Source organism: Balearica regulorum, chromosome 4 (assembly GCF_011004875.1).
Source record: "Balearica regulorum gibbericeps isolate bBalReg1 chromosome 4, bBalReg1.pri, whole genome shotgun sequence".
NCBI lineage: Eukaryota > Metazoa > Chordata > Aves > Gruiformes > Gruidae > Balearica > Balearica regulorum.
Genome location: NC_046187.1, coordinates 67,445,721 through 67,472,870, shown reverse-complemented (window position 1 = coordinate 67,472,870; position 27,150 = coordinate 67,445,721). Strand labels below are relative to the sequence as shown.

At 38.1% G+C, this 27,150-nt stretch overlaps 2 protein-coding genes across 6 annotated transcripts in view; one reads left to right on the top strand and one right to left on the bottom strand.

Moving 5' to 3' along the window:
- The first annotated feature begins 365 nt into the window (after window positions 1-365).
- Window positions 366-14,269, top strand: ZNF518B (zinc finger protein 518B). 5 transcript variants are annotated; one of them, XM_075752479.1, is made up of 2 exons: window positions 366-438; window positions 7,245-14,269. In XM_075752479.1, the coding sequence occupies exon 2, from the start codon at window positions 7,449-7,451 to the stop codon at window positions 10,689-10,691; it is 3,243 nt and encodes a 1,080-aa protein (XP_075608594.1). In that variant the 5' UTR covers window positions 366-438; window positions 7,245-7,448; the 3' UTR covers window positions 10,692-14,269. The 5 variants fall into 5 exon arrangements, with proteins under 5 accessions (XP_075608594.1, XP_075608591.1, XP_075608592.1 ...); XM_075752476.1 differs by having other exon boundaries at window positions 381-513; XM_075752477.1 differs by lacking the exon at window positions 366-438 and adding an exon at window positions 549-680.
- A 169-nt stretch (window positions 14,270-14,438) lies between these two features.
- The window catches only part of CLNK (cytokine dependent hematopoietic cell linker), a 30,217-nt gene continuing 17,505 nt past the window's right edge, over window positions 14,439-27,150 (bottom strand). The window contains exons 10-15 of the mRNA XM_075752481.1: window positions 26,274-26,349; window positions 25,050-25,090; window positions 20,901-21,034; window positions 20,456-20,533; window positions 20,170-20,325; window positions 14,439-14,585 (exon numbers count right to left, since the gene is read on the bottom strand). Of these exons, the coding sequence (XP_075608596.1) occupies window positions 14,439-14,585; window positions 20,170-20,325; window positions 20,456-20,533; window positions 20,901-21,034; window positions 25,050-25,090; window positions 26,274-26,349 (632 nt within the window). The remainder of the gene's footprint in view (window positions 14,586-20,169; window positions 20,326-20,455; window positions 20,534-20,900; window positions 21,035-25,049; window positions 25,091-26,273; window positions 26,350-27,150) is intronic.

The window sequence follows — 27,150 nt, the reverse complement described above, 5'->3', positions numbered from 1 at the left end:
AACACAGCGATATGGGGGGGAATGTAGAAAGATTACTGGGAACAACAGCTCTTCCTTCAGCCTGTTGTGCTGTCAGAATCCCTGAGGAATGACCAGCTGGCAGCAACCCGATGGCGCACGTTCGTATACACCCTCCCCTGCCATCTTGCAGGTGTTACAACATCAGCCCAGCCTCTTCCCCCATGCCTGTACTGCGTTCCCCACGCAGTACTGGGTCCCACACGGGTGACAGGTTCCCACACGGGAGCAGGCTGCGCTGCCCGGCGCTCCTCGAGGCGTCACCTCAACGCTGGGGCCTTCCCCGCCGGGCCGGGGTGCGCAACGCGCCTGCGCCACCGCGTTCGGGGCACCTCAGTAGAGCTCTACACGGCGCCGCCGGCGGGAGCGGTGGTGCGGCGCTGGCCAATGGGGCGGCGCGGCGCTGCAGCGGCCGCTGAGGTCAGTTCCGTCGCTGCGGTGCGCGGGGGGCCGTGCTGAAGCGGCGGCGGGGGGCTCGTCCTCGCCCTCGCTGGGGTAAGTACCTCAGGGCGGAGCGGGAGGGCGGGAGCTGTGGGTCGGGGAGGATGAGGATCGGCGCCGCGTTTCTTGTGCTGTGCGGAGACAAGGGGAGCGGTGGCGGCTAGCGGGGTCTGCCCCTGAGGGAGGCAGCCCTTTTCTCTCCTCGTCCTCCTGCGAGCCAGGTAAGGCACCCCCGGCCTGTGCCAGCCGTCCCAGCGCCGCGGCTGTCGGCTGCTCGCCGCCGCCCTGCCAGTCCGCCCGCCCGTGCGGGGGCGGGGGGGGGGGGGCCGGAGGGTCCCGGCGGCGAGCGCGGGCTGCGGCCCGGCGAGCCGCGCGGTGCTGCCCCCTGCGGGCCGGCGGCGGCACTGCGGGCCGGCGCGGGCGGAGCCGCCTCGGCGGCGGGCGGAGGTCTGCGCGGCCTGCGGAGGGTCTGCCACCCGCCCGGCCGTCTTCGCCCGGGCAGCGGCGGTGCTCGACCTCCGGAGATGGGCCTTGAGCGAGGGAGGCCTCTGTTCCCCGGAGAGGTGGCAACACTTCTGCTTGGGTGGGCTGGATGCCCAAGAAAATGGGATTTTTTGGCGTGGGCTGGCGGGTACTGCTGTCTCGTGGACGCCATCAGGCTGCTTTAGACTCGACTGTAAAGCTGTTGTCCAGGTTTGTCATCTTGGTCTGCTTCCTGAAGAAAAGAAGCTTTTGGGTTAGTAACTGTATTACTGAGCAAAATAGAACATCCTGTATTTTGTATGTCAATTGTGCTGCTTAAAGAACTGTTATTTAGAGAGTTCTCTTAGGGCATAAGATTTGCTTAATTAAATCCTACATTAAATTTGTTGCAAGAGAATCTATCATAAAAAAGTATTACATTGGACACTTAAGATAGTTTAGATGCATAAAATGACTTGGATTTCTTCTATGATAACACTAGATCGTTTATTCAGATGTAGCTGAAGTGTCCTCAAATAGATTTTTAGTTGAAAAAAAATCTGTTTTATTATTAAGATGACTAATGGTATTTTACAGGATTTTGCTAGCATTCTGTTCTGCATTGTTACTACGGTAAATGGTTATAGTCAAGGCCCCTTTCTTGCACACAGATAAGGTATTTAGCAGGAATTAAATTGTAGAAATGAATTTTAGCATCTACATGACTGTTTTGAAAACTGGGCACGGAGGGATATGTACTTTTAATGGGACTCTCCCCCCCTCCCATTTTCTTCAGTGCCATACTTCCTTGCTTTATTGCTTACAGGCCTTAAAGCTTAGAGTAAGGTAATGCTAAATAGTAGTCAGTATGCTTTGGATATACAGAGAGATTTTAAAAAAGGGTATAAATTGTGTGAAATGATGAAACGTGCATACATTTAAAAGTTGATCATACGTGTGATGATAATCAACTGTATAAACATCTCTGAGCACTGTCTAAAATACTACTTTTGATCCAGTACTTATTTGAGAATACCTTGCTTAGCTTATCGCAAGAAGGCCACCAAGCAATTGAATAATATGGCAGAAATGTTTATGTTTCAGATACAAATAAAGCTAGACTTCAGTCCTAGAGCCACAGAGAAGCAGACCTCCATTTCAGTAGAATACTGTATAGTCCATATATGTACCTGACTTCTTACAATGCCAATATGCATCAATAAATTGGACAATTTTTTGCTTATGCATTCTAAAAGTAGTGATGTACTTTTAATCAATATGTTGCATAAATTTATATCATAAGTAGTAACAATTTTGAATGTAATTAAATTTTTCTGTAGAGTGAAATAACTGTATAATTATAATAAAGTAACCTCTGAAAACTTGGTGCATGGTCTTTGCTCTTCTTAATTCTCTGCATTGACTTTCCTTATTCGTGTTGATGGAAAAAATTCATGTGAATATGAGATACAAAAAGTATTATGACTGTGATTAGCTGTTACTGTGAAACAAAATGTCTTTTTAAGAAGAAATAATTGTAGATACAATTTCTTCGGTGTATTTGAATAGTTTGTTTTTAATACAAAATAAGTTATTTTAATTATTACAATGTGTTATACTTGAGTGAAGCACTTTGGATCTCTCGCAGTCATTAGGCCTAAAATTAATGACTGATAATTGCGGCTGTGTGGTGTGATCAGTAGAGCAGTTAACTCTGCTTAACAGAGAAAGTCACTTGATGTTAAATGGATGGTATATGGCATATATTTAACTGTAAAATACAGACGATAATTTTAAGCTTACAAAGAGATTTTAATTTTTCACAGAGACTCAGATTTTACATACTGTGTCTTCCTGATACAGTGATGCGCAGTGCCTTCCAGTTCTGTTTAAACTTTTGTCTTAGGAGATGACTTATATGGGCTTTTCAATACCAAAGCAAGCTTTGATTGTTAGATGCGGTCTGTGAATGTAGTGTGTGAGATGTGTGCCTTCTTGAAGTAAGGTCTTATTTATTTGATCATGTAAGATAAACACATGCTGCTTGTCACACCCATTTTGTTGATAGCGTGTAATTTGAGAAGGAAAAGGGAACTGAAACACTGGAAAATAATAATTTCAAAGAAAAATATTCAACAAAGTATTAATATATTTGAAGTAAATTAAAATTTCAGGGATAATGGGTATACACTGGCAATTCCAGTCTTGACAGTGGCCACATCAGTGGTTTGTAATCTACTGCAGTGCAAAAAACCTTGTACTGGATGAGTTTGGCATAGTCAGGCTGCAGAGGATGTTTCTTCCTGTTTTTTTTGTTTGGGTTTTTTTTTTGTTTGTTTGTTTTTAATTTTTTTTTTTTTAACCTTTATGTAAATGTGATATCCACTGTTTGGAATGCCTTTTGACTCCCACGGATCTATTGATCTCTCTGTCTTCAGCAGTGGGGTCCAAGATATGCTAGTGGTGTGACAGGCAGAAATATTTCCTTTTATTAAATGCCCTACTCTTTAATGTCACTGAATTGCAGGTGTTTGGTAGGAGTGAATGAGAACGTTTGGTTTATCTTCCTTCTGTTGTCCTTTTTCTGCATGGCTCTTCAGTTTTTGCTTCCAATTTTTTTCAAAACTACTAAGGCCTCTAAATTTTTTTAAAAATTTCTCCTCATTCAGGTACCTTATTGTATTTAAAAGTATTTTCATAAACTTTTTCTGAATCCATTCCTGTAAAGAGTGTGACTGGAATTGATTTTAACACTCCTGGTGTCTCTTGCTCCATTCTTCATCTATACTGTTCTTGTGTTTGTCATTCAGACTCCATGTAGACTTTCAGGTCTTCTTTAATATCTTTGGATTGGTCTGTGTGCATTGCATTTGACTGTAACTTGAAAAATTGGGTATGTATCTTTTAATTAAATCTTCTGAAGTATGTCTCTGCTAACCCTTTAAATATCAAAACAAATCTTCAGGGAAATTTCCCCCTCCCTGCTGGTATGGACTGAATGGATGCTCTATTGCACTGCCTGTCAGTGTACATTGATAGTCTAACTTTTCTGAAGTAACTGAAAAAAGCATTTTTTTTTTTAAAATACAAGAATGAAATTACAATGTACTTGTGGGCTTGTTTTATCCAAAATAATGATAAACTATTTGCATCAAAACTTCTCTTGTTAAGTATTCGTGTTCAGGAAAGATTGGTGGAAAAAATAGCTAGCGAGATACAGCGGTGTCATTTCAGCAGCACCTGGTTATTCAGTTCTTTTTCATCTTGGACTGGATCTGGCTGGGATGGAGTTCAATTTCTTCCTAGCAGCCTGTGAAGTGCTGTGTTTTGGATCTGTGGCTAAAATAGCGTTGATAACACATCAGTGTTTTGCCTGTTGCTGAACAGTGTTTGCAGATGCCAAAGTGTTCTTCCCCGCCCCTCCCCGCCTCCATTGCAGTGAGTAAGCGTGGGGTGTGCAAGAGATTGGGAGGGCACACTGCTGGGACAGCTGACCAGAATTGGTCAAGGGGATAGTACATACCATATAACGTCATGCTCAGCAATGAAAATGGGAAGAAGGCAAGAGAGCAGTTGGCTTCCAAGGTGGTTCTTGCTTGGAGACTGGCCAAGCATCAGTCTGCTTGTGGAAAGTGGCGAGTGGTTTCCCTTGTGTCCCCTCTTTGTCTCTTTCCTTCGCCTATTAAACCGCCTTTGTCCCCACCCGTAAGCTTTGCTCCTTTTCTCCAGTTCACTCCCCTTCTACTCAGGGAGGGGTGAGGAGCCAGCAGCAGCTGTGTGGCTGCTTGGCTGCTGTCTGGGATCTATCCACCACATGTCTGAAATGCAGTTGCAGTAATTCCAACAACATTCAAAACCTGGATTCTAGCTACATGCTATTTGTCACAGGTCTGAACGAAAGCTTGGTTTTGCGATTATATACGTGTTTGTTTTCGCTATCATATACAAAGCTATTTGAATTAGGAAAGTTTAGAAGGATTACTAGCCTGTTCTTTGAATTACCTCTATTAATTTTTTCTAGTGTCCTTTTGCACTGAGCAACACAGATCTGTCTGGTAAATTGAATTGTTCTTAAAGTGTTTCACTGTTTCTTGTGCTTTCTTGCTTTTTAAAAGTGATGGATCCTTTTGCATGGTGTCCCGTAAGGGACAGTGTTAAAAAATATAAGAGAATTCTCCATGTCTTTAATACTTTTTTTTTTTGTCGTCAAGGACGTTGATGGCATAAAGTGGTCTATGCTTATTTTTTGATCAGTTCACATGGAGTGCAGTTTCAGTGGATCAATGGATAGCTGTTAACAGCAGAAAAAGGCAAATACTGATCTAATTTCACCCTTTCCTTTCAAATGCAATTTTAGTTCTTTGTAAACGCTGTATAGAAATCTTCGAAGCATCTAGGGAACTAAATGATCTTTAAGGTCCCTTCCAACCCAAACCATTTTATGATTCTGTGATCTTTGGTCTGGATCTTGAGCTTTGAAAGATACCTTATTACCTTTCTCCTGAAACAAAACAGTGGATCTCCTGAACATAGGCCTGCCATCGCGCTTCTGTGTCGACAAGATTCATCTTAAGTCTAACAAGTGATATTAGCAGGACAAGAATTGTCCATCTGAGAATACCAGAAATACTTGGTTTTCTTTCCTCTTTAGAATCTGGATAATAGAGGGCATAATGTTACCAACACTAGAATTGCTTAAAAAAAAATATCTTCAGATCATGATACAGTAGTCACGTATACTTTCCTTCTTACTGGGAGGTTGCCATTAATTTGTTTTTCACACCAGGATATAAAGATTTTTCACATAGGGATGTACAGTTGTCTGCATTGCAATGAGATGAGATTATTACCTACTGAGGAGTCTTCACAGGTGTACAGCCGTCCATATGCTAAAGAGTGAAAAGTCCACTGTGTTTTCCCTAACCAGTTTTCTAACTTAATTTTACCCTTGTTTGAGGTTACATCAATATACTTACTCTTTGTAGAGACCTATCTTTAGGGCAGCATTCCTATAACAATTAGGATATTGGCAGATGGAGCACAGGTAGATGCAAGAAAAACTTTCTGGATCAGATGCTTGCTTCTGTCAAGCTATTGTGGAGACGTACCATAGTGTAAAGTTTTCCTCATTCATGTAGGATTATTGTAATAGGATGCTACTTAGGTGATCTCAGCGCTTTTCTTTTGGTGCGCAAATCAGGCCCTGCTCTCTGTAGATCGACTTGGAGAGGAAGCAGTTGGATGTATTGAAATCTAAAGAAATCTAGAAATAACCTCATGAGATAAGTTCTGTACGTGGATGCAGGTCTGTGCAACAGTGTGTCTGTAAGTAAGAATGTTTGAATAAGGAAGATGCTGAGTAGATTTTACTTGCTGTTAGCTTTGGCCTTTATCTTGTTTTGTGTGTGTCTCAAGGCTAATTTAGTTGTTTTTTCCAAATAACAGTGGTCTCATAGCCTTTAAACTTTTGCCAAGACTGAGATCTTATTCATGTTAAATATAGAAAAGAGACACTAAGACTGCTGGAACCTGTGGGGCCAAATATGCCGCACAAATTAATGTGGTGATTTTACACTGATATTACTGTTCTTCCTCTGCCTTCCATTGCATTGTTTATTTTGCTTGACACATTCTGTATTATCAGAATGGAGTGAATTATTTATGTGCTTGACCACATATATAGAAGTGATTACACTGTGATATTAATAGAAGTAAAAGTAATTAATTTTGCAGCCGTAGATTGTTTTGACTTCATTACTTTTAGAGCGTGTGAAGTACGAATCATACTTTGTTTATGAATTAGTGTTTGAGACTGTTTGGATCTAAAATATTGGCACTGATTAGAAAAGAACTTCTGTACTTCAGGAATTTCCATGCTAACTTAAAAATCCTTATATTTAAAAACAAACTCATAGTTGCATGTTTCTTCTGGCCATTGTACTCACTGTCCTTTTTCCTGGTGGGATTCACAAATGAGTGGCACCTGCAGTGTCTGTCTTGTTAGGCTTATAGATACATTTCTTAAATGTAAAATTTTTCATGACATGCAAGAAATAACATGAACTCTAGGTTTTGATGCATAGCAGATACTTTTATGAATTTACCAACATTTTGAATATGAACAAACATTAAAGGATTATTTGATTGGGTATGTTTTGCTTAGAATTAGTGGTTGTATGTACAGAATACAATGTGGTATATTAACAGTAGACTTGCACTCTCTAATTTAGCTGTAATCCACTAATAGTTCAAATATTAGTTCATTGTATTTCAATGATCAGTGTATTGTAACTGACTTGAATATTCTGCTTTTTATTCTTTAGTGCTGCAAGTTGATTGAATAAAATAAAGAACGTGGAATATAATATGGATGCAGTTCCTTGAGCACCGTTTCTTCCAAAGTGTGTATTCTGCAGATTGTTGGCCTGAATGATTGACAAGCAGCATACACAAGACTAATATCAAGAAAACTTTCTGTCTGTTGCTGCTGTGTTTGACAAAAGTGGTGCAGAGTCACGTCTTCTGAAATGCAGTTAAAAAAAATGAGGGAAATTTTACCAAGATTGTACCCCGGCCAAGTTAGTGATAAAAATGATTCCTTGACTACATCCCCAAAGCAATCTTCTGAGGATAAAACAAATCCATCAAAAGGGAATGATGATCAAAACTTGTGTTATCAAGGGACTGAGGCTGAGAATAATAAGTTGTCACTGATAAGCTGTATAAAATGCAGAAGTGTTCAGAAAATTTTAATGCAAGATACAGAAAAGCATAAGAAGCTTGGGTGGACTGAAGACAAAAATTTCATCTGCAACAAGTGCAGTCATATTACACCACCAGCTTTCCATTTTGTTCCTGAGTGCGTGAATAGTGTAGATGTCAAAAAACGTGAAAAAAAATCCCCAAGTAAAACCCAGAAAACATTTAAAGTTAAAAACTTTCTGCCAGGTAAATACTACTGTGATAAATGTAGATTTTCAACAAAGGATCCTTTGCAGTATAAAAAGCACGTAGGTCAACATGAAGAAATTAAATTTATCTGTTCCCACTGTAGTTACGTGTCCTACACCAAAGGAGAATTCCAGAGGCATTTGGTGAAACACACCGGAACTTTTCCTTATCAGTGTGAGTACTGTGAATATGGTGCTGTTAGACATGACTATATAGTAAAACATACAAGAAGAGTACATGAAACACCCACAAAACGGCTGTCAAATACTATCATAAACCACAAGCAAAAGAAGCTGAGTCAAAGCACTTTCTTTGAAAAGCAGACATACAGTAACAGTCCTTTTCAGAATGACCTTTCAAATTCATCTTCAAATATCGTTTGTGAGATTCCACATAAAGTAACTAAACCAGTCTGTTTGTCTCACAATGTAGACTGTAGCGTAAACACAGCATCAGTCCAAGGTAAAACCACATTGGAGCCATCTGAAATAAGTGTGTGTGAGAATCAGAGTGTTGAAGTTGAGGTTTATTCTCCAAAAACAGAGCCTTTACAACCTGGGATGCCTTTAACAGTAATTGCACCATCTGAACTTGTAGTTCCTTCTAACTGTTTAGCTCAGGTAGTAGAGATTAAGATAGTGAATGGAGCACAACAGCTGGTCCTTAAACTAATTCCTATGAAAGAAGCAACTTACAAACCTGTGAATGGTGCTGAAGAGGAACTTGAAAATCAAGGTATAGAACGATCTGCAGAAGGAAAAAAAAAATCTGTATCTCAAAATGAGTTACTAACCATGGAAGTGAATGTAGACAAATTATCCAGTGTTAGTAACCAGCTTAATTTGGATAGTACATATGACAAGAATTCTGAATGTCTTTGTTTTTCTGGTTCTCAAGTCTTAGACTGTAACTCTGTATCTATACAGAGGGAAGATGCATCAAAATTCTGCTTCCATTTGGTGAAAGGTATTGATGTCCATTCGGGTGTTATAGAACTTTGTTCTCCGTCTTTGGTGATGAATAGTACTGAAAAAAAAAGTGATCTTAAGTCCTCAAGGTGGGAAGTAGATGGAAAAAATAACTTACATTATGACTCGTATTGTTACGAAGAAGGTGCGGATATGCCTCCTCCAAAATATGCTGCTGTTTCTGAAGAGAAAAATTCCAAGAACACTTCAGTAAAGGCCACTCAGGAGGGAAAAAATTCCTCTTCTGCAGTCCATAAACAAAAGGATGCATTGCCTCTAAAGAGGGATGACAGAGAATATAGGAGTCTGCCAGTCAGCTCTACAGAAACACATTTAGCTGGTAAGGGTTTTGATAAAAACTCTGTTACACCTTCTGAAGCAGGAAAAAAGTTTAATATCACTAAAACTCCACCTTGTGAGGACATGACTTTTGGCTTTAGTAAAGTAAAGAGACCTGAAACCATAAGTCAGAAGAACAGTCTTCTTCTGGAATCATTAGAACTACAGACAATGGAAAATAAAGACAACCCTTTTGAGGGACCTGTTATTTCATCTGTATTTTCTCTTAGCTCTGGGGCTGAAAATGTTCCAGAGGGTGTCAGATGGGATGACACAACATGCAATAAGAAGTCTGCAACATTGCTGTGTAGAAAGATTGCTCAGCTCATGTCTGCTGCTGAATCTAACATCAAATCCATGCCTCTGAGATGTCAAGCTTCTACTAAAAAGGTGCTTTTCCCTCAAGAAAATTCAGCTAACTCTCAGAGAGTTGTTCCTGCCACTGAAGTGGAACAGTGTGCATCTTTGTCTCAAGTGCATGGTGGAAGCAGTGTGATTAGTAGTGAAGAACACAGTAATGATCAGTTGCTTACATTTGCAAGAACATCTAAAAGCAGGGTAACTAAAAATTCCCATGTTGCTACTCCAGTGTTTATCCCCAAAGGGACAATGCTGAGAGTGCTGAATGCTGCTAGCAGTCAAAAATCAAATGGCATAGAAAACAGGAGTGAAACATCAGCTCCTTCTGTGTATTGCAATGAAATGTTTCTGCCTCGTCCAGTTCCTGTCAGTGTTTCTGAGACTCTTAGCAGTAATTTGCCATGTTTACGTAATCAGAGTGAACTGAATGCTCAGTCCCAAAGTGTATCACTCAGGCAAAGACCAAAGCGAGAGGCAAGTGTTAAAAATAATAGCAAACAAACTGGTGTCCCATTTCAGAAAACCAGTGATGTGAGTAAGCAAAGCAAACCCTATTCAAAAAGTCACCTAGGTTCCAAAAACAAGGTGAAACAAGCAAGCTTCAGGGAACTTCCTAAGAGGAAGACGAGAACTCAGTCGGAAACCAGTTCAAGTTCTGACATGTCGTATCTGTTGACAGCAAGACGTCTTCGGCTTGTCCCTCTGCGAATGAATCAGTTGATAAAATGCCCTCGTCGTAACCAGCCAGTTGTGGTACTAAACCATCCTGATGTTGACTCGCCAGAGATAATCAATGTCATGAAGACTATCAACAAATATAAAGGTCAAGTTCTGAAAGTAGTTCTATCAGAAAGGACAAGTAGTTGTCTTGGTGTCAAACGTTATCGAAAGCGTCTTACTCTTCAAAATGTTGAGACAGGAAACCAAGCAAAAAAGCAGAGTATGCTAAAAATGAAACTTAAAAAGACCAATAAAAACAACTACCAGGTGGTGGAAACTTCACCATCTGAAACACTTCAGTGTATGTTTAAATGTTGGTTTTGTGGACGAGTATATATGGACCAAGAAGAATGGATAAGTCATGGACAGAGGCACTTGATAGAGGCAACCAAGGGTTGGGATGTTCTTTCTTTTCCAGCAAAAAAGCATTAATTGAGAGACTGGGCAGGGGGAGGGTGTTCCTGCTTATTTTTAATGAGTGCCACTAACTTACCTGGAAAGTAAGATTGAACTAACTTTTATTTTGCCAAAAGGTCGCCACTGTTAGCAAAGTGGGAGAGGAGAGCAGAGTTACAGAGATATGGAGAAGCTGATAGTGAGGATTAAGCACTACTTTGCACTCTCATGTTTGAAATTTGTGTTGGAGGTCAACTTCATCTGTTCCATAGGAGAAATTTGAAAAATATTTGCTATGCAAGCATCTTTCTAGTTACCATTCTCTGTGCTGGGAATCTGTGCTGTGCTAGGTCTGTATGGATTAAAATCTTAGAGATGAGATCTGTAAATTTAACAGGGTTTGGTTTGCTTTGTTACAGTATAGTGTTTCAGAGATTGAGCACCTTTGGAAAAAAAAAAAAGTGCTGAAAAGCACCTTTGATCCTCTGTGGGCAGCAAGTGTGTATCACAGGTTTTGGTGGCAAATTAAGCACCACACATAAAAAGTAGGACTTAAATGCAAGTACTCTCTTTCAGTGAAACTAAAAAAAAAAAAAAAAAAAAAAAACTACTTCTGCTGACTTCAGAGGAAATACAAGGGTGTAAATGAAGAATCTATGGGATCAGAGTTACTCCCACTAGATCAGATAGCACTAAAAAGTTTAATTTTGTTTAGTACTTAGTCTTTACCTAGCCTGTATCGTGTAGGTGTGAGAAAGAAACCAGAACACTGTCAGCTTTCTGTACCATCTTTCTTCTGAGCAGGCAGAGACAGAGCTATCATCAGGCTTGGACCAGTAGGAGGGGCTTTTCTCTTTGTGGTCTCAAGGCTGTTCTGAAATCTAAGGAAGTAATAGCCAAACAAAAACCCTCTACCACCATGTGTGTGTAACCTGATAGAAATGCATTTGCAGAATTGGGCATTTGGTTAGAACTCTAGTCAGTGAGTTAATGCATATTTACAGGAGGAACTTGCTGAAGATGAAGACTTTTCAAAATGGAAAACCATGTTGCACAGCTCTTACATTGACAGTGTTGAACCAGATTTTCAGTGCAATCTTTCATCCTTCTTAATCGTAAGGATTTAGATGTTAGAATATATATTTTTTTTGTAGGCCTCAATTCATACAAGCATGTGCCTAGTTACATATATATGTCTTATGTGTATCTGCTGACTTCAGTGCAATGTAAACATTGCTCAATTACTTAAACACTTTCCTAAATCAGGGCCAAATTTCAAGTTTTTAGTGAAGAAGAGGGATGGATGATACTGAAGTCTAATGTTTCTGTACATGAACAACAAATGTTTTTCTTCGCCTTGTCAATTTTAAATAATTTTAAAATCATATAGAATGAACTATATTGAAGCACATATTTACAATTAAAATCACATTTTTACAGATAAGAAAATCAATACTGACTCTAATGCTGGATGTGTGTTCTATGTTTGAACTGGGATAACTCTTGAAAGACTGGTAGTCCCTAGCTCTTTTCACTGTTGGTGCGTTTTTATAAATAGTTTAAGCTGGGAATATTTTTTTACATATTCCAGCAGATTATACATTGTTTTGATAAAGTATGTATCATATCTGCATTGAAATGTAAATATTTTAAAACTACATCTGACTGAAGCTTATTTTCAAAACCAGTTAAAACATTGCTTTCCCATTATTTTGCAATACAGTGTTAAAATGCTTCAGATAGTTGGTGCTTTGTCAGATCTTTTTCATTAGTACACATGGAAAATTTTTGTATCATTTGTATCAGACTGACCTATTCCACAGAACAAACTTCCTTTTGTCTGTTTTCATAATAATGAAATGACAGTTCTCATTTTGTATTCAAATGGAATTATATTTTTTTAGATGGGTACACTAGAGGGGATTTTTTCACTTCATATACTTTGATGCCAAACCTAACAGTACTATTTGCATTTTCAATTGTGAAAATAGCTTCCATTTTAAAATTCTGGCGTCTCACATACAGTGAATGTTGAAATTATTAACATAAGGAAAAAACATGGTTAAAATCCCTCCTTTGTTTTAACCTCTTCAGTCCAGGTTACTGTTTGAATTAATTTTGTTTCTGTAGAAGCTACTAAATAAATAGTTTTGAATTTGCTTCGTCAGAGTTGTTACTGGCAAAATTAGAACATTCCTCATGAAATTTGTACTAGAGGGGGAGATGGAAGTGTTGCTGCTCAGCTTTATAAACTCTGGGTGGTTTAAGTAGACTAGTAATGCTTGTCTTTGTAAGCAAGTTTACTGTTCTAGTAAACATCTGCAAAACTTTGTATGTCCCTGCTGCTATCTGCTATCTAAATTGTTAAGCTGTATGTTTTCATGGGTTTAATTTAGAAATTTTTTTTCTTTTAACATGAAAACCTTGTGTAAGTTAAATTGTATGGTGGCTATGAAACTCTTAAAGCCAATTACATCATGCCTCTTTTCTTTTTTATGAGCACTGCCAAACTCTGCTTAGCAGCTTCTGCTTTGTTAATTTTCATTTGTGTTACTAGATAATGTCATGTCAGAAAAATTTCCTTCAGGTTTAACAGTCTCAGTGGTTTGAAAGAAATAATTACAATGAATGTTCTCTTGCATTTTGATGCAGCATTGAGAAATAAAGGCTGCAAGGAAATAACAACCAACCGCTAAATTTTTTTATAGAGCTAGTTTGTGCCACATCATAAATCGTGTTGGAATGTTGTGTTTTGGGCTTGAATGTTTTTATTCTTGTTCCTATTCTGTAAGGATAAAGTAACTGAGGTTGCTTTCTTGGTATATCCCAGTTACCTACTCAAACTTCTGATTGTGCTTAGAAAGGAAGATTATGGATGCTTTGCAGAAAAATACTGAAGTTTGCCTTTCATATTTATAACGAATTCAGTTAAGCCTTCCAAAACTCAAATTACATGAATAAATATTACCATATTTTTTTGCTGAAAAAATATCTTCTTGTGATCTTTGATAAACACCGGAACATGTTTTCTTGCTGAGAATGAAGCACATCTGCTGTTCCTACTGATGATTTTTATCTCTGTATTTGCACATGGTGTCAATTCAAAGGGACTGTTTGCATAATGGTCCTACTATCTTAAGTGTTTGAAGGCTCAGATATGGAATACAAGTATCTTCTACGTAAGCTAAAGAATAACTGTTAGGTAAGTATTAGAATTTACATGATTAAAGCTAGCTTTATAATCTTCTCCAAAACCTATGAGCATGAGCTGACACCCACTGACTTCAGTGGCTGCTGAGCACAGCTTGCTATTGTACAAACATATGCACACCAGATGAAGTTGTTAAACAGTGAGTACTTAGTTAAATAACATTTCACGTGTACTTTTAAAAGCAAGAATTTTTTTTATATGACTGTAGTATACTTTATTAGGTTTTGCTACTAACTGAGCTTCAGTGATGTTTAGATAAGCAAGGTTGAGTTTGGTTTTTGTCTTGGGTTAGAGGGTAGAGTGCAAGATGAGCAAATTGCTCAATCATTGTCAAGATATCTCTTAAAACTTTTCTGTGAATTAATACAATACCATATACTTCACCTGTATCCTCAAAGTTAAATCACAAAAATCAAAAAATGGAGTAGATCTGTGTTCTCACTTGGAGAAAAGTTTTTTAGTGGAGCGTTTAGAATGCTTCATAATATTAGGAAGACCTCCTCACTCAAAGGCTAATCTGATTTTTGAGGCATTTAAATAATTGTTCTATTTATACAAACAAATCAGTGACATTAAGGCGGAAAACATCTTTTGTAGGACTTGAATGGATATGTAAGGTAGCATTGTTCTCTCTGGATTCCTGATCTATCCTTGCCGTCAATAAGTGTGATGGGAACATATTTGTGGAAGTCAATGATCTCTTTCACAGAATTAAATTTCTGGGGAAAAAAGAAAAACTGTAATTAGTGACTGAAGATGAAATTGCTAGATGGTTTTATCTATAACATTAAAAGACTTGCAAATGACAGTATTAGAAATAGGTAATATTTTGCATAGAATTAGATTAGATTATATGGAAGCAATCAGAAAAAGAAAAGCACCAGATTGTAATCCTATTTCCTTTGTGTGTCTCTGTCTTGTGTAGGAGAAAGCAGCTGGCTGCTTAGGGCACCAGGGGAGTCTGTCTTAGCCCTGAGAATGCAGAATCACCTGTAGAAGTTTGCGATGATAGATTTTGAAAGATGAAGCAACTATAAATCATTACTAACTTTACCCTGTCAAAAGTTACACTTAATTAGCAGTACATGATACTTTACACTGCAAGTTTCCTTGTATCTTTTTAAATGTACCTTTTATTTTCCCATTCGGTTTACTGAGAAAGTTGCTATAAAGTCCCTTTAAAATATCGAACAAGAAGGGTCTCAGCAGGGTTTTAATCGTGTTCTCTGGTGTTCAAAACAATGACATCCTCAAAGCCTGTTCCTAAAATGACAAAGGTGTGCTTCAAGATTCCTGATCAAACAGCAACAGAAAGCTATGCAAGGTATTTATCCTCATCCGTCCTGGTGGGAGTCTCAATCCTGCCATTCCAACAGTTAACAATCCTTCAGTTTAAATAGTTCTTTTCCCAGTGTGTAACTTGTAACCTCTCATCATATCATTAAGCCATCATCACACTACTGTTTCTCCTCTTGAGCTATTCTTTGGACTCATTGGTATTAAGTCACTAGAACTGTACACAGTAATGCAAGCTTACTGTGACATTAATACTTATTCTGTATCTATATTACATCACATTCACTGTAAGCATGGGCATTCGTTGCATACATGATGGTATGTCATGGTAGTGTCTGTCATCTCCACCTGATCCACACCTAATTTATAACAAGAGAATCTGATTAAATCTGATTTGATGTAAGTGTTCCTGTATTATTTTAAGATGAAAACTATTTGATCTCAAAACCAGCATGGTAATTTTTTAGTTTTGTTCCGATAACTTTTACTTACATATATTTGTTCCGTTTTGCTGTTTTGTCTTTGCCTTATGTTCAAGATCACTTGCTACTAGAAATCTTGGCAAGAATGGTTTGTATTTCATGGCATACCTAAGTAACCCTAACATTTTTAATTCTAAATTTATTATTTATCAGCACCAGTCCTTTTTCTATTTTTTGTTGGTTGGAAAGTTAAGAGAGTCTTACTGTAATTGTTCATATACTTTGGAAATTTAACTTTGCCTCGCTTTGCTAATGCCACATTATTCATCACTGCATCTTTAAGCTGTAGCTTTTTGGTAATGAGGAAGAAACATCTTAGCTGTTACTTAGATCTTTTTTTTTCCTATTTTATTTCGTCCTGTACTCTTTCTTGAGTTAGTAGGGTTTAAAATATTAACCTCTGAGTCTCTTCATGGCTGCTAGAACATGAAGACATCATACTGATGAGCGCTGATGGTCAAGAACTTTATGTCCTTGGCACTTTTAATGGAAACCCACACTTTGTTAGGCGTAAAGACACCTAAAGACATGAAGAAAATTCAGTACTGCAGGACTGTTCATTTCTCTTCACTGTCTGAAGAGACTCAAAGCGATCTCTGCTGTTTTGGAAATGTCCTGTCTGCTGATCTCCAGGCTGTTCTGGAGAGGTAGGAATAGGGTCCCAAGGATTGCTCATGAAAGGTGTAGCTTTGAATTGCATTGGGATGAGGGTAGGACTCTGGACTACATCGCACATCCTGAATAAGAGTTTGCCCTTGAGCTGTCAGTCAAGCTGTGGACAACATGTTTAGCTTGTAAACATCTCTCTAGGTTGAAAGTAGTAGCATCCCCTGACTGGTGCGGACTCTGCCCATTTTCCTGGTGGTAACTTTTGACACAACACTGTCAGCGGAAGACATTGTGGAAGTGCTTCCTCGTCTACTCTAATGAGTCAGGCCAGTTCAATGGCTGATGAAGGTAGTTGAAGCTGATCCATTTGACTCACTTTGAAATGAACTGAGTTGAATGGATGTGACTTGCGTGGGCAATGGTTTGAAAATGAAAGGTAGCTGCAAATGCTGATAGGAAGTGGTAAGGATGGAGAAAACATCTGTGGCCAGAACAGTGAGATCCAGAGATAATGTGTTGGGCCATGCTCTAAGCTTCTGTGTAAAACGGGCACTGAGTTTGAGGAGCCTACTTCTGCCTTTGATTTTTAGTTATTGCATTGCAAGCTGAGTCTGATGCTTCAGACATGGTAAAACCATGTATTTTGTGTGTGGCAGATCTAGTTTTGCAAAGGAGGTAAGAAAAATACTTATTTTTTGTATTGTCATCAGCTTCAAATGTGAGCAGGTTTTGACTGACTTACCTTTGTCAGAACTGTGTATGTGAAAAGCAGCATTACAGGTATCTGTGGATCTTCAGTATTGAAAACTGACTGGAGTGGGGGAAGGCAACAGCCGAGTAAAGGGTGCCCAGGACACCAATTTTGGATGTAAATGGCTAAATTCCCCTTATGTCCCATTTGGGGATCTGGTCTTTATAGTTTTGTGTGAGCTCAGTATAATATATGAAATATGTATGTAGATGTGAACATCTGTGGCTAAATTGCTAGCAAAAGATACAGCTCTGCTAACAGAGTTAGTGGCTTGTTTTTTTTTTTTTTTCTTTTCTCTGCTTGTATTCATTATATTCCAACTTGATGCTAATTTAGCTGCCTGAGACTTCAGTTATTTGCTATTGATCACCATCATATTGACGTAGAAGTAACAGTTTTAAAAAATAACCAGAAATCTGATGATCAACACCTTTCCCCCCCCTTACAGGCTTATAAGACTGTATGAGAGCTAACGTTGCATTCATGAAAGTTGAATTAAATAAACTTAAAAATTGCTAATCAAAAATCTTTTGATCATACAAAATGTTAACACCTTGTAAACTGTATATGAAAGTTCAAAAGTTGCAATAGGATAGGGAAAACTTTGAATAATGATGTGTAAGAAAAACCAAGCTTTTAATGGATGGAAGTAGACTAATCCAAAAGTGAAAACATCCTGCAGAAAAATCAGTAAGACTAAGCCTTTGAATAAAATGAACAACTGGGGAGAAATATAATAGGTCTGCACCTGTTTGTTGTTGTTTAGGTTTCTTTCTTTTTAGCAGGTGAAGAGGGAATATTAAGCTAATCTAGATAAAGCTGCTGGTCTGTCTCTATTGCATACTGCAAAATGTGGTGTAACAATGGGTTTCCCTGCAGAGGGACAATGCAGAGCGCTCTGGAAAGCACTTTAACAGGCATTGGAAAATTATAGGCAGCAATTTGGCTGTAATTCACAGCCTTACAAATTGTTTTCACCCTCCTGAGATAAGAACCTAGAGCGAGCTGCAGAAATTGAGATAACTGTTTTCAAGAAGGCAGTCTGAAAGGATTCCCCAAAAATGTTCTGAGATGGTTGTAGCTTTGCTGATCAAGGTTGGTGCCATTGATCATTCATTATTGCACATGTGCTTCTTGCGCCGTCTGGTGTTAATTTTATTTTCACATCTGCTGCATAGAAGTGGGAGGCTGTCATCTCTGTGGCTCCCTGGTACTACACATAGCTGACTAGCAAAACAATTCTGATTTTTTTCTGTTGTAGTTGATCTATGGGAGGGTTTCTGAATTCAAGAGAAACAATACTCAAAAAAGAAGGCTTAAGGTAACATGTCATTACAGATTTGGCCTGGTAGAGCCAAGTCTCAGATACACTGTTGAACGTTAACTAGGTGCTTGAAATCCTTATTCTGGAATTGTAACATTCTAATTTCAGTGTTGTCAGTCCAGACCCACTGTTTAAGAAATGTACTTTCTCTGCACAAGTTGGAACAAACAACAAAGTCGTGTATTTTGGTGTTTCCTGAGATGGGAGGTATTGTATTCTCCTTCCTTTTAGTTCAGTAAAAATTGTTCAGATAGTTTATGTATTGTTCAGGTAATTTTCTAGTTGCCTTAATTGTTAACTCTGTTAAAATGATGAAAATTAAGTTTTATGTCTTTATTCTGTAGTGTACCATGCAGATACTACATTATCCTGTAGTGTACTATATTTCAGTTCCATTTAATTTTTTTTCAGTCATTGTTTCTACTCTGAGTCTTTTTTTTATCAGGGCCATTACAGGAAGACTAAACAATGTGAGAACCACAGAATTTGCTTTCTCCTAAATCATACTAAAACTAGGAAATGATCTGGGAGGTTCAGTTCAGAAATACAGCCAGTGTTTTACATAAGACTGATGGTTCACTCCAGCAATGCCAGGATGATGGTACCTGCAGTACAGTTCTCGATTTGTTCTACCCTTCTGCTTCCCAAACTGTTTCAGTGTGCTTGAACAATGAAGCATATTTTTTTTCCTCATTATTAAACCAGTGTTCCCGAAGAACAACTTGCCAGTAAACCTTTCCCCTCATCTCTGAAAGCTCATGAATCCTATCCCACATTTTCTAATAAGAATTCAAATGTAAATCTTGGACTTGCCAAATTTCTGAAGTTAGCTTGGCTCAGTTTTGATTTCAGTTTTTTTAAATCTGTCTATAGAAAAGATAAGTTTTGAAAGTATTGACACACATGAAAAGGACATAATTGAAGATTCAGCTACAGAGGCTTTGCTGCTTTACCTTAGTTGGATTTCTACCTGTTGTTTACATAGCTAATAACCCACATAATAGGTTGGTGCTTTGCTTTTTTTGCTGTGCAGCTGAGCATTCTTTGTTCTTTGGGTTTGTTTTTTTTTTTTTTCCAAGTATCATATCTTTAGAGATGACTGTTTTTAACTTTTTTTTTTTTTTTTTGGTTGTGTGAAAGACATGCAGATACAGTATTTGTTATTTATCCATATAGGTAGAATAAGAATTAGAGTTATCATGAATATAATGGAATTTAATTATGTAAAAAAGTATTGCTAATCTAAAGGGATTTTCTACTTGAAATTTACCATATCTGAAAGATTGATTGATGGGGACCCACATGATTAAATGGCTTCTGAATATCCATGACAACTTTTTTCCTATTTTCTCTCTCTTTTTTTTTTTTTAAAAAAAAAGGGAATTAATTCTCTTTTCACTGTATGAGAGATATTATGCAGCAATAACAGCAAGAGGCCATGCTGTCAGATATGTGGAGTTGTATATATTTTAACATATCTGCTTATAGTACAAAAGTTTAAAAATATGCTAAAATAGTATGTATACGTGTAAAGGGAGGACTTTTCCCTTTTACTTTGCAGGTGTTACTTGGAGTAGGTAGAAGTATTATAAGTACGTAGGAAATTTTCACATTGATTTAAATCTGAATTTGAGCATGGTATGTAAAATTCAGTTTAAAATTATTATCTTGAAGTTGCTTAAACTTTGATACATACTTGAAGTGAGAGTATTGTAAAGGAAACTTTAATGAAACAGCAAGTTTGTTATGTGGGAGAGTTTGTAACTAATCTCTAGTATTAAGAATTTGTGAAGTGCCACATAAAAGCAATAGATGATAACATTAGATGGGATTTTACTTACATCATCTCCTCTGAGCCCTGTTCCCAGTGCATATTGTTGGCTCTCTTTCAGAAAACGTACTTTAATGTTGTATACTCTTCTTCCATAATAGACAACCAAAACATACGGTTCGGAATTTGATTTCTTTGAACAGTCTCTAACCAAGAATGTCTCATCCTGTATGATGCAGATTTAAATTATGGATTGTATGGTTAGTTTACAACAAAACTTGTAAGCCATCGTGGACAGTTTACAGATGTCTTCTCTGAGAGTTTACACCCCAGATTTTGGGATAAATTGTACTTACAGTGTTTTCCTGTAACAGTGCCTTTTCTGCTTCATGGCGATCACATTCTCCAATGTACCATTCATATTTGTTTAAATCCTGATTTTTAAGATAGCACAATCAGTGTATAGAAATTAACCACAGCTGGCAGAAGCAAAAGTCAGTGAAAATAGATTATATCTAATCTGCTTTTAAAGCAAACTTAGCACAGTTTATAAAAATAATTGCAATGCGTCTATGTCGAGAAGTCCTGTTAGGAAATCTGAATCAGACATCTAAATTCTTATTGGTGATTTCAAGAGCTCATATTGAACTGTTTTCAAGGGTGCTGAATACCCACAGCTTTCAGACCATTTAAGTCCTTGGGGGAATGTTTTCAGTAAATAGCTGTTCTTACCGGGGTGCCTTATGGTGATAACCCTGTTTTCTAAAAACCTGTTTCTTGATGAAATGAAGCATTCTTTACCTTTTCAGTGGGTTGGGTAAGAGATTGCATTTCCCGTTTTACAAGTGAATGTTTTGATGTATTTTTGCATGCTGTGTGCGGTATAGGAGATGGTGACCTCTTGACTGACAAATTCTCCACACTTAACGTGGACCCTGAAAAGTAAATTCAGAAGGAAAAAAGTCGTAATTTTTAAACTTAAGTTATAGTTTCATTTTACCCTATCAGTTTTACTTAGTAAGTCTGAGAATAGCGTTTACAGTTTAGAAATACAGTATTGTGATATTAACCTTTAAAATTTAAGAGCTGTCAGTTATGAGTGGTCTTGTGCTAATGCAGCACCAGTGATTTCAGATTCATGCCCCAAGAGATTTAACACATTAGTTTCCTGTTGGTTTTTAATTGACATCACTCTCCCAGGTTCTTGCGCACGTAGCAAAATATTAAGATAAACTATTAATAAAATAGCAAATGCTAAATAAAATAATAAAAATGGGACAAGTGTAATGGTCCAATTCTGTTCTACTTTCACCTTTTGAACCCTTTTTAATTGTGTTGCATCAGAGCTGCTGTTATATTGGATCATATTAAAGCCCTTTATCATCCCATTGCCAGTTAGCATTGTTTCTACCAAGCTGTTGCAACCTTAAAGGATTCAGAGGTTTTGCCATGCTGATGAATTTGTCTGCTCTGTGACTTGGTTTCAATTAACAAATTTCAGACCAAGAAGTGAGGTTGCTCTTGCATTAAGAAAACAACGGAGGTCCCCAGCTGTGTGTTCCTGCTCCATACTATGCTGCTGAGAAGGCAGCCGACTGAGGGAACTTACACAGCCGAAATCCGTCCTCCCAAAGCAAATGCGATTTGCTGTCTGTAGATATAGGGCTGCCGTTTACCAGCCAGACCCAGCTCGCCACGTTACTGGGGAGCTGTGCGAGCGCAGGGGATGGGGCAGGAACACGAAGCATGGGGTAACGTGGGAGGCTCAGGATGAGTCTGATTAGGATGCAGCAGAAACAGCCTGAGAAAAGCAAAAGCTTGCTTTCAATGTATAGGTCAAATGCAGTTTGTAGGTACGTGGCATGGGGGAAAAAATGAAGATAAAAATAATCATATCCTGCCCTACAACAGAAAGCGTTTTTGTTTGTTTCATGCAGTACTGGTGGGAGAAATTACCTAATGTCTATTGTAAGAGTAAATAAGAAAAAATGTGATTATCAATGACTTCCATCTTTTCCTTCTGGTTACTGTTACGAGAGACAGTACTGTTTGCCAAAGCAGTATTTAATTATGTTTTATCTATTGTTAATGCTTTATCAGTTTATTATTTTTCTGCCTGTACATAGCATATGAGAGAATATTAAAGAAATTTTACTTGGAAGACAATCTTTTACAGGAGCATAATTGTTTTCACTGTTTTCACAGTTTCATGCATACATATACCATGTGTGTATATATATATAACAGCATTACATTTGTTTTTAAGACAGCAAAGAATGTCTACTGATCTCAGTAGACAAACAGCCATGATCTTCAGCAGACAATCAGTCCCTTCAGAAATGAAATCACTGTTCAAAGGGTCTGGAACCAGACATCTACATTTTGCTTCTACACTCAGTTTGAGTTGTTAAAATGCAAATATGTCACTGTTCAACTTATCGGATCCTGGTTTTGGCATGTGTTCACGTTGCATTTTTAGTGGCTATCCCCAGATACTTTAAAAAAAGACCCACAGCCAGGACCATGTTTGCTTTGTGACCAGTGCTGTGTATGTCTTGTAGAATATTTTTCTGGTATATCTTAAGCTGTGGGAAAAAAAGTGGAAAAATCTCTTGCACTGCTCATGTACTGGGTCTGGCTGGGATGGAGTTAACAGTTTGTTGAGAAATGGAAGAAGAATGCTTTATATTTTTGCACAGAAAATTACTTGTTTTCAACAGTAAAAGCTAAAACTACCAAAGAGAGAAATATAGAATCATTTAGGTTGGAAAAGACCTTTAAGATCGTTGAGTCTAACACTTATGTACTTTATATAGGATTAAAAAACGGATACTGTATAAATTTAATAAAATTAATATTTCTTCTTAAAATATATTTTAATCCAAACATGGACTTTAAAGGCAATTGTAGGGTAGCAGGGGGAAAGGCTACTTGTTTGTTCTCTCCCTGTTGGTTTCAGGAGGGCAAGGAATTTACAGAGGGAAAAGGAGATCATGCTGTCCCGGAGAGCCTGAATGACCAGGAGCAGTGGTGCAGATGGTAGGAAGAGTCTGAAGTGGAGATGGGTATGGGACACCTAGGAAAAAGACAGGCTCCTGAGAACAGCAGCAAACAGAGACCTAGATTAGCTGTGTGGATTATGTAAAGAAAGATTTTTTTTTTTTTTAGTACGTATCCAGAGGAGAGTATGTAGAATTGCACTCCCAGCACAAGAAAGATGTTAATAAGCAGAAGTGGCTCAGTGGAAGGCCACCCCCAGAATTGGGGAGCTGGAGCCTGTGAAACAGAGCTGGGGGAGGTGGGCTTGTTTAGCCTGGCAATGACCAAAGTTAGGGTGAATCCTACTTTATCTGAACAAATAATACAGTCCATATGTTCTTCCTGGTGGTATTTGCTTTTACTATAAATTCACATCATGCAACTCATAGGTTCTTGGTATGGCTTAGGGGTGGGGTTTTTTTGATATAAAAGTCTAGCAAATGTAGTCAAGGACAGTAGGAAGTTACCAGCATGGATGATTCCTGTAACCCCTCAGTCACCAAAGCCCCTGGGTCTCCCAAGGCATGAACTCTCATTTTGGAATGGAGATACAGCATGAGCTAACTTGGCTAGTGCATTTTAATGATATTCAAAAACCCAAAGAGACCACAGTCATGTTATTTATATGTATTCCATCTAAGGTATAGATGTACCTCTTTACCAATCAATCTGTTTATGAGAGAGAAATAGATCAGAGTTTCCTTTATAGCTTCTTTTATCTTTAGTATGCAGTTCTGCAAAAAGAAATCATATTTACACAACAGAGTAAGTTTCTTTTTCTTATACAATTCTTACGATGAAGTTTGGCTAATAAAGTGATTTTGCTTTTCAAAAGTCCCTGAGTACGTGCTGGGGTGTTTTGGGTTTGTGAAAATACTTTTAAAAGCAGGTGTAAGTATATTGAAAGGTAGGGATAAGCCACATAGCAATTTTGGGTTAAATGCTAATGAGGCCATATTTTCCTAAAAGAAATTAGGTGGAGGGAGCGGTGGACAACAGATACAATATGATATGACAGCAACAATCTAATACAACTTTTAATAGTGTTTGTAGAAGTATTGTCTTCAAGATTGGAGAAACTGTGCATATGAATCTAGTGAAACTACTCCTGTATGTTGGATTCAGTTCTGTCAATCTTAAAGAAATCCAGGGAAAATGAGCAGAGGGACATAGCCACAGTTCCTGGGCAAGCCATACCACAGACCGTTTCTTGGCAGGGCACCCTACGAAGGTTAATGTGGCTTCCAGTGTGTTTCCTTAGGTAAAACCACACAGTCCGGGGAAGTCCTGTTTCCAACCATGATTGTTTGACAGACCTGCTTGATAATGGCACCTACAAGTCCTTCCCGCTAGGAATCTGGGATAAATCTAAAGCAATTTCTTCAAAGATCAGTTTATTTCTTTACACAAAGGCATTAAACCCATAGTAGCTGCTCTATAATGTCCTGAACATCTGTAGCTTCCATTTAGCCCAGCTGATTGCATCTCTGCCTGGGAAAGCGGAGATGGTTGTGTTCACAGCATGCTCTTTCTCTGTGGGCATCTCTTTGTATGCCTAAGCAATTTGCCTTCTCTTCATCTCCTCATCGTCCTTCAGTAGCTTGTCCAAAGCCGTGTCCTTTTCTGGGTGTGGGGGTCTGCAATAGTTTAACACTTCCCTTCTAGGTTGGGCATTTCTTAGCTCAGCCCAGGTATGGGGTATAGCTGAGCAAGTAACTCTCTCCTTGTTTCTTCACTACTATTGACTGTGCCATCATTTTAGTTGTTTTCTGCTGGCTTTCTTCAACAATCCCTTTGCATTCACTCCGTGCATTGAAAATCCCCAGTGCAGACATACGTACATAGAAACACAAATCCGTTTCTTATTTATCCACACCTGGTTTAGTTTTCAAAGCAACCTCTGGTTCTTACCTGAGCTGCAAACATTTTTAGAGCTCTGCGTACATTGAAGGCTAGGAAAAAGCAATGAATGAAAGTAATGTCAGAAAAAAATACTTCTGTTAGTGGCAGTATTTAAGAGTCAAATTAGCAATACGTAGCTGTGCTTCCCCAGAATACCCCTTTCTCTACTGATTGCAGCTTTGGGCCTTCCTGGGTTTTGGGTGGTAATTTTGTGTTTAGCATCTTTTGACAGATTTCTTTTCCATTAATTTCACCAGCCACTGTTTGAAGTTATATAAATTTTTACTCTCCACAAGAGAATTTGGCAAGACTTTCACATTTTAACTGCATGTGTAATGAAGCACAATTTGCTTTTGTTCGTTTTGAGCCTGTTCCCCACTAATCTCACCTGATGTTCCCAATCCTTCGATAGGAAGACCCAGGGAGCAGTTGTTCCCTGCCCTTTCTGATTTTCTAGACTGGTGCTGAGTACCCAGCTGGTATTTTGTTGTGCTATTAATTAGAATGGTTCCACTGGGAAGAGCACTGACCAAATAACTTCACATAACAGAGCCACTGGTACCACACAAGACGAAACAAAGTACTAGGGGTTGCAAGTACTGTCACATTTACTCCAGACAATAATTTTATCTTGGAGAAATGCTATCATTGTAAACAAGGCTATATGAGAGATTCAGTATTTGTCCAGGAAAGATGTTGAATCATGCAGATACTTCCTATAGTTTATCCTGTACTTTTGGTTTTCGTTGAGTACTTTAGGAGGATATAGATTTAAAAGCACATTTAGAAAAGAAAGATTTGTGTAGGTTAGAAAAGAAAAATAGGAGCAACTGTTACAGATTTCTGTGGAAGGATAACTGACCTTTGAAAGGCCAAGTATACATTCTTTGTATATAAAAACAGTAAATGAGGGGGAGAGGAAATGCTGGGGCTGGAGATGGCAGAGCTTCTTCATGCAGTATATTTAACACCCTACCACAGAAAGCAAGAGAAAAATGTAATACAATAGTATGCTATTAAAGATAAAAATTGAATGTGGAATCACAATAGCTTGAAAGCAATTCCCAAAGATGGTTCTTGTCATGCATCAGGGCAAAACATAATATATCACTGCATGACATCAGAAAGCAATATCATCTTGCTTTTATTGCATAGTGAAATATAATTTTCTAAGGCAGAATGTTTAGTCTTTGAAGCATTCAGTACAAACTCATGAAATTCTTATATTCCTACCTGGCTTCAGGATGATGCTTTGGTTTATACTGTTGTGCTTGAAAAGATATTTCAGGTTTCTTCCCCAAATCTGTAACTATTAATAAAAAGAATAAGAACTTACTATTTCCTGTTATGTGTAACTTTGACAGTATCTAGCAACTACCATGAAATAAATTAACTAAATTCATATATGAGGGGGAGGCAGTTTGATAGAAAAACCTAATAGGCTGTGATCAGTCTGGCTCAAATGAGTCAGCTGATGTTTTCAGTGGGAAACATTTACACTAGTACTGAATGTTACATGGTGAATGTTACAGGGTTTGCTGATGCCAAATATGGCTTAACATAATGGTAAATAATGTAGAATGGTGTACTAAAAGTTTATGGAGGGTTCATAAATCCTTTTTATAGGACAGGATAGATAGGCATTGAATGTATTAATGCAGTCCATACTATTTCTAGCTTAATGCACAAAAGGAAATGCAAGAGGAAATTATGAACTCATTAACACAAAGGTATAAACAGCATAGTAATTATGTAGCCTGTATCTATCTTCAAAGTATTTCAGAGTAACTTTTTTTTCATGGACCTTCACGGACACATACACAGCAAGTGGCTTAAGCTGGTTTTTCAAAGCTATATGTACATCTAAGGAATTGACATGTTTTTAAAAGTTTGGGGTTTTTAAACTGTTTTTTGTAGCTTTAAAAACCTAAAGCTTTTAGGAAATGTTCTTTCAAAATTCTCACCCTCTAATTATGGGAGAAGAGCAAGATGAAGAGAAGGATGATGTTCTCTGTGCAGATCAGATTAATCCAGTCTTTTCTTTTCGGGATATCCTTCCCTCAGTTTTTTAGGTTCCAGCACTCTTATTTTCCCCAGAACCTTACGACTT